General features: G+C 34.6%; 1 protein-coding gene across 1 annotated transcript; it reads right to left on the bottom strand.

Annotated features, from left to right (window-relative positions):
- Nucleotides 1-348: 348 nt before the first annotated feature.
- LOC104898215 (uncharacterized) lies at nt 349-5,448 on the bottom strand. The gene is made up of 6 exons (XM_010685261.4): nt 5,225-5,448; nt 5,065-5,115; nt 4,871-4,922; nt 3,827-3,885; nt 2,915-2,960; nt 349-996 (listed from the first exon to the last, which is right to left on the bottom strand). Exons 1-6 carry the CDS (start codon nt 5,306-5,308, stop codon nt 875-877), a joined length of 414 nt encoding a protein of 137 aa, XP_010683563.2. The 5' UTR covers nt 5,309-5,448; the 3' UTR covers nt 349-874.
- Between the last annotated feature and the right edge of the window lie 2,706 nt (nt 5,449-8,154).

Genomic DNA, 8,154 nt, shown 5'->3' with positions numbered 1-8,154 from the left:
ATCCATAGAGTGCAAATTAATACATGAGAAAACAGATAATCGGGCTGAATTATGGGTGAGATTGATAAACGATATGATCAATGAAGATTTGAGCTGAGACAAAGGACGTTGGAAAGAGGATAGTTAATGAAACAGTAGAATAGAATAAAATGATAGAGAGAGAATTATTAAGAGAGTTTTAGAACTAGAGAGAGAACCTCTCGCCCTATGAGACGTTATTTTAGATATCGATGCTTTAGATGCTATGTTTCTTTAGTATATTCATATATGGTCTTGCCATACGAATAACTTCAGAGTTTTGAATGAGACGTATGTGCGTACCAGGAATGTGTTTGCGAAAAATGAGGCTCACCAAATATATTCTAATTGATTATTGTGATGTCAAGCAGTTTTACCTAATTCGTTATTCAGCCCACGAACCATGACCTGAAACGTAGGTAAAGACTAGCCAACTAATGTTTTCTCAAACAAGCCAAACATAAAAAGACAATCGATCCTAATGTTTCTCTTTAAACAAGCATATACATAATAATAATGTAAGGCCAGAGGCTCAAGATTACTGTAAGAAACCACAATATAAGACCCAAACTATATTGAGCATCACCCCAGAGAGTCAGAGATAGTCCTGAAGCAAGATCCTGAACACACTGAAGAGGTTCAATACCCAAATGGAGAAGCAGCAATCTAACACCTCTCCCTCAACCAGCTGTATACTATATAGCACAGTATGTCGGCCGCCTCACCAAGTCATGACCACAATGTAACGGTCTTTGAGCTTACTGCAACCTGGCGAAAGTACCACAAACAATCCGGATTTCCCACGAAAGTGGTGCCTCAAACATCATCACAACCATATCCGAGATTCAAAAACGTGTTACAAAGTTGAGGAGGTCCTAGATTTGTGTGACTTGTCATCCTGAGAAGAATGTGATGAAGATAAAATTGCAGCATGATATGATGAAGACGCAAGCTGAGCCAAGGCTGGAACTGCACCACCTGGTAGATAGAAAATGAAGACCGGGCAGAATTGCAATCAAAAATCTCAGTGACAAGTAAATTAGAAATCCATAAAGATAAACGTGCAGTGTTGTTTCGATTAAAAGTTCAAAGTATTATTTCCTCCTTACATGGCATATCATTATTGAGATATTATTAATACGGTTTTTCTAACCTATGCACCTAGTGCAAAGGTTAAGTCTTATCTATTAAATAATTTAATCAATTAAAATAGAATAACCTCCCTACAATTATGTTAAATAGTTAGTTTTCTTATTTAATATATTTCCTCCGTTTCACAATAAGTGAAACATAGAGAAAGTACACACATACCAAGGAATATAGAGAGAGAAAGTTGGGACCACAATAAAGTAGAGTCATCAAATAAATAGGTTGTGGTCCCCTCTTACTTTATGGTGGCATATTTGTAATAAAAGTGAATTTTTTTTATCATTTAAAGCTTGGTTTCACACTTTCACCTATTGTGAATATGTCAAATAAGGAAAGTGTTTCACTTATTGTGAAACGGAGGAAATATATTTTATCTTTTTTTGTAAATCAAACCAAAATCACGTGAGACAATTTAGGAAACAAATTTCCCTCAAAAATCTACTGCTTCCTTTTCAAGCTTGCCGCCATCACTTACACTTTTTTTTTCAAACCCAATATTATGTATGAGAATTTGGGAAACTAAATTTTCCTCGAAACTCTAGTTGGCGCCAATCTAGTGCTTCCTTGTGAAAGTATATATTTACACTCATATTTCCATGGATACAATAACTTACATGATTTAAAAACTATTAGCATATCAAAATTGGGGATTCAATGGAGATAAATTTAAATCGAAAATTGACATCGTCATCGAGCATAGATGGCAACAAGTATGCATTGTTGGTTTGTTAAAATCCTTATATTCATTTGCTCAACAAGAGTACCAGATTGATAATATTTCGAATAAAAAGCTAGTATTATATAAAGAAAGGGTATTGAGATTGTATGATGCATACATGTTGCCATGTACGCTCGATGTTGGTGTCAATTCTCGATTAAATCTATTTCCATTGAGCCCAATTTTTGATATGCTAACAATAGTTTTTAAAACATGTAAGCTACTATATCCATGGAAATATGAGTGCAAATATACTTTCAGAATGATGCAGTAGATTGGCGCCAACTAGTGTTTTGATGAAACTTTCTTTTCCCAAATTGTCATACGTGATGTTGGGTTTGGAAAAAGTGTAAGTGATGAAGGAAGCAGTAGATTTTTGAGGGAAATTTGTTTTCTAAATTGTCTCGCATGATTTTGGTTTGATTAAAAAAAGATAAAATATATATTAAATAAGGAAACTAACTATTTAGCATAATTATAGTGAGGATATTCTATTTTAGTTAATTAAATTGTTTAATAGATAAGCCTTAACCTTTGCACTAGGTGCATAGGTTAAAAAAAACGTTACTGATATTCTATGCAAAAGGTAAAATAAAAGAAAGAGCTACAGCAAGTTTCCATGTACGGGTTACTTTTAAGTCTCTCAACCTCCAAATGGATAACTAACCACAATTATTTTATGTCTCTCAACCTCAAAATGGAAAACCAACCAGTAACTTACAACTGAAAAGCTGCAAATGTAGAATCCTCAGTGCCTGATGTTAATGAAATTCATCTATGCTAATTAAGGGAAAAAAGGATAATCATCCATGAAATCAAAGACTGAGGTGATGCAAATTAAGATCAATTCACCAATAGCATCCATTCAAAATTATCAAGAGCGTAGCGAAGAGGGTATCCCACTGTAGAATTGTCATCTCAACAGTGTGTATGTATCTGTGACTCTGTGTACGTGGGTGTGTGTGTGTGTCTGTGTGCCTCTGCGTGTGTTTTGAGAAGAGTCGGGAGAGAAAGAGAAAGAGAGCAAACCTGCCAATCCAGCACAAGCGGATGATAAAACTATTACTGGCGGTGCCTGAATAAAGTCCAAATCAAAAGTTAAAAGAGTAATAAGATAAAAGCCAAACTGAGGCTCCAAGTGCACATACTAGCAACTCAAGATAAAACACGTATATAAAAAACAATCAATACGTTGGGATAAAGCAGGCAAGAATACAGTGCCACCAAAAACAATAACACAATTATCAATGGGCTGAATAACAGGATCCAGATTGACCAATTGCCCCATAGCTAGCCCTTAATCTACAGGCAAAATTTCGACCAACTACCAATGAATAATGTTTTCTCAACTGACAAGTAGACTAGTAAGTAATCCTAAAAAGATAGGATCTCAAATTTCACACCTCCCATAAGAGTTTCAAATGTTCAGCATAACCACACAAAAAAGGCCAGTAAATGAAAGCAAATGATGCAGCGGATGAGCTAGCAGTAATACACCATTAACATTCACATATAGTGCCTTCACTATCTGGTAAAACAGAATATGTTTTTACTTTTCAGTTGCCCACTCTCACAATCACCCCTGACACCCCCCCCCCAAAACCCCCCCACCCCTCCCCCAGAAAAATATATCCATCTCTCTACATCAATAGTTATGACCCTAGCATGTCATCATTTTTTTCCGGGGTAAAATGCATTCCATCACTTGGTCCAGACTACCATTATGTTAAAAATGAAACTTTGTGGAAGAATACATCCTTCAAGACAGACTTATGAGGAAAACAGGAAGCATAAGAATTGTCTTTGTAGAACTCTAAGAACAGCCAGATAAGATAAAAGGCAGCATCTAGCGATGATTCTTACAGAAACTAATGGAGAAAATCCAAGTACAATATCACATGGAGAATGTTTGGGAAGAGGTCAGAGAAAAGGGAGACTTACTCCGATAAGAAAATGCAACCACATTGGCCCTATCACAAACTTACGAACAGTTGGCATCACTGCAAAATGAAAACACGTAGTATTAGCAGGGAGTAAAAACAACAGAACTCAATAATGCCACAATTAACTTATAGAAAAAGTTGCACAAACCATATGGTAAGAAATGAAGCAGCAGAGGAGTTCATGGGAAAACCTGCTGGATTCCTGGCACTCCAAATTTGACACACTAACTGAAAGTAATCAAGTACAGCTGTATGGGTGCAGCTCAGTAGAACATGCACTTATTCTCCTAACTAATTCGAGCTTTCTAGTCATAATACTGTTCCAAAATGAAGCATCACAACACTTCCTGACCTAGTTAGGTACTAACCCATCTCCGGGTCCCTAAGACCCCAACCCAACCCACTAAAAGATAAAGCTATAAAATACTGAGTATAATTTTCTTCAGACTGACTTGAGTCAGACTGTGAAGCTCTCCCATTATCATATACCAGGATCATACTAGTCTTATCTATTCAAAAGTAGCTACCACATCAGTTTCAATAGCTTGAGATGAGCTAGTAACGGTTGCAGAGACGAATCACTCACCATTCATAGAAAAGTTCCTAAATAAAAAGCATGTTCAATCTCTTTGCTTTTATGTCAGGAATACGAAGTGCTAATTCCCCATCATGCAGTGCCCCTTCAACAACCAACAGAAAAGAAGAAAAAACCCTAGTCCAATGGACCTTCCAAGACAATGAACTTTATGTTATCACAAAAACATAAAGATCAAAGACCCTAATTCATATAACACCCCGTATCTGCTTTTAAGATATTCCGGTGACAAAAATTCGGCTTCTGGGCATAAAAATCCATGTCCAAGATAACTCAGCCTGTAGCTGCTTTTAAGGTCTTCCGGTGACAAAATTTCGGCTTCTGGACATAAAAATCCATGTCCAAGTAACTTTTCTAATCATCTCTAAATTTCGCAATCACTTATAATCCAAAATGTTACACAGAGAACAAGCAAGCTAAGATGAAGCATTGAACAAAAGCATTTACCATAATTGAAAGCATAGAATGCACTTGTTGTACCACCAACAGCAGAACCAATCTGAAATTCATCACAAATTTTAAGCAAAAACTGATTAATTCAACCAAAATCAAAGATTAAACTAACAAATAAAAATCAAAGATTAAGCCAACAAAATAATAACCTAAATTCTGAAAAATATAAAATTGCATATAAATTGTACCATAGAAAAACTGTCTCTAACAAGCGGGGGAACAGTCCAACGACTAGTTTCCTGTGTTTTCCACAAAAACAAAATTCAAATCAATTTCAATTGAAAACCATAAATAATAATAAAGCAAGATATTGAGCTCAAAAGAATTGAAATTTTGTAGGAATTTCACCATTTGTTTAGAAAGAGGACCAGCGCAGTGTGGACATGTGAGTGGCACAGTCACAATTTTTGAATTTGAAGAATTTTTCGCCATTTTTTTCTGCAAACGAAACCCTAAAAATCGCGCAGTATGTGATGGAAAATGGTGGTGCACGGCGGCGATATCAGCGAGGGAAATACTGAGGAGAGGAGAGGAGTGTATTGGATGAGAAAGTGTATTTAATGGATTGAATTTGAATATTTGGATTTAAATCTTCTTAATTATTTAAAAAAGATGAACAAATTTGTTCTAATAATAAAAGAAGATTACCTGAGATTTTCTATCAAAATGATAGAATTGTTTTTAGGGTAATGTTATATGTAGCCCTTAGGGCTACATATAAGCATTAAATACATTTCTTTAAATGGAAACAGTTTAAGAATTCAAGACACATTTTCACATTAATTGAGGTAATAAATGCTTGATTTAATATTTTATTTCCATTTTAAGCACCTTATACATAGCCCTAAGGGCTACGTATATCATTTTCCTTGTTTTTATAACATTTTTTTTCCGCAATTTTTATACTTTCTCCGTTTCATACACTTTTCATTGTGTGAAGTTTCACATCACTTACATTTTCTTTTTGGGCAATTAAGGCTATGTTTAGTTCACCTGAAATTTTCTGATCTGAACTTATCTGATCTGATCTGAACTTATTTTTTCTGATCTGATCTGATCTGAACTGATCTGATTACAAGATCTTATCTTTTAGTTTTTTCTCAATATATAAGAAAATATAGTCATGTGGGGTCTTGTTTGATTCGTCTCAATGAGTACTTTATTATTCAATTATTATATTTTTTACTAATATGTAATGAAAGATATAATGATTTTTAAATATAAGCATGATCTGAACTGATCTGATCTGAACTTATTTTTTATGATCTGATCTGATCTGATCTGATTAGATCTGAAATAAGCAAAAATAAGGTGAACTGAACATAGCCTAAATCTTTTTATTTCTCTCCTCTCACATGGGTCCCTTTTTTAAAAAACTCTTTACCTCTCTCTTTCCAAAAGTTGTCTAAGAGTTCGTGAATTGACAAGTGTAGCGAGTAATATGAAAGGGAGGAAGTAAATGTTTTCCGCGTGATAAGTGTTCTTTTTACATGTCAAGTTTATTTAAGTTACAAAGGACCTTGGGTTCAATGATATGACTTTCTATCTCCCACATGGGAGACCAAGGTTCAAATCTTGGTGGAAGCAAATATTCAATATTGTTGGACGAGGGGAGGGGGGTTGGGTTTGTTGGGCCTCTACGTGAAAAAAAAGTTTACAACTTTTTAGGAGAATATGACAATTCAGAACAAAGTTATAAAATTCCCGATAAATTCAAAGAAATATTGATGTTCAAGAATCCAAATCGACCGCTTGAAGACATCATCAGCATCATCATCGATCATCTAAGGCCTCAAATCAACAAATTAACTTTAAGCAACTCTCTTTATGCTTCAAAGTGACAAAATTCGGAAAGTTAGGAGAAATTAAGCCATGCACGGTTCACAAATTTTCAACATAGATCGTGCAAAAACTCTAATACAATGCATTTCTAGACAAAACTCAAGAAGAATTAGCTCGAAAGCAGACATGGACCATGATACTTTAGCACGAATAACCACGCTTCAATCTACATGGATTGTGCGCTTGAAATGGACCTCCTTTAATTTTAGGTGGCTACCTCTTGTTTGCCCTACTTCCTCCGTTCCTATAAAATTAAGCAAAACTTTTGTATTAGTGAGAAAAGAGAGAATTATGGAACTAACCCTAGTTACTAAATACTTCAACTAGCATTTTAAATTCGGTTTTTTCACCAAGTACCCCCGAGTTTTCAAAAAATTCACCTGGTACCCTCCAAGTTTTCAAAATACACGGGGGTACCTTTAAGTTTCAAACTAATACACCGAGATACTCGTAATGACTAAAGGCGTTAACCGCCGTTAGTCATTAACACTAATTTTCTAGATTTCAACCCAATTAACCACTAACCCTAACCCCAACCCTAAAACTAGCCTTAACCCTAACCTTAACCTTAACCCTAACCCTAACCCTAATAATAATTACTTGGAGAATAATCCTCAAACCTTAAACCTAGTATATACAAGATTCTTAGTCCTTTTAGGCCTAGAACACAATTTTGGTTTAATCTATGATTTCATGTGTGTGTGACTCCACATATATGTTTCAGTTATACTTGGACCATATTCTTTTAGGCTAAACTAAACTTAAACGAGATGAAGTGAAGTGAATTGATTTGAAGTAAAATTGTAAGAGTAAAGTAGCTGAATTGAAACGAGCTTAATTGAACTAAATTGAACTGAATTTGTGTCCGAAAAAGCTTAATATCTAGTCCAATCTCATTAGGCCCACAAATCATAGTTGCTTTCTAGCAAAACACTATAACTACCTAAAATAACCTAATCAATTAACGTTCATCATTAACCCTAATCTATTATTATAGATCGCTACCTTGATCAAAGAACAACTCCTTCATATTTCCTCACACTCCTCTCCTCCTTGTTGGTTACACGACAGTAAAAGCTACCTTTTAACCTAACTCAAGTTAAACACAATTGTATTATACTAGCAACTATATTATAAATGACATATTTTAACATAAGCTAAACCTCAAGAGATACCTTCACAAAACAACATCTCTTCCATTTGCCTTTCTCTCAAATAAATATTTTTATCAAATTCAACAACCAGCTTTAACAAACATTAACAAGTTCCAAAATCCATTTCGATAACTAACATTTAACAACTAACCCGCTTTAAATCCAATATAACAACTAACAACAATTTTTCCCAAACAAGCCCAAAAATCAATTTTGTTTGAGATTTCATTTATTTTTATCAAATTTATGTTCATTTTTTTACCTTTCTCTCAAATAATGTAT

The sequence above is a fragment of the Beta vulgaris genome, chromosome 7 (genome assembly GCF_026745355.1).
Source record: "Beta vulgaris subsp. vulgaris cultivar EL10 chromosome 7, EL10.2, whole genome shotgun sequence".
Taxonomy (NCBI): Eukaryota; Viridiplantae; Streptophyta; class Magnoliopsida; order Caryophyllales; family Amaranthaceae; genus Beta; species Beta vulgaris.
Note: the sequence above shows the minus strand (reverse complement) of the source record. Positions and strands in the feature narration are given on the sequence as shown.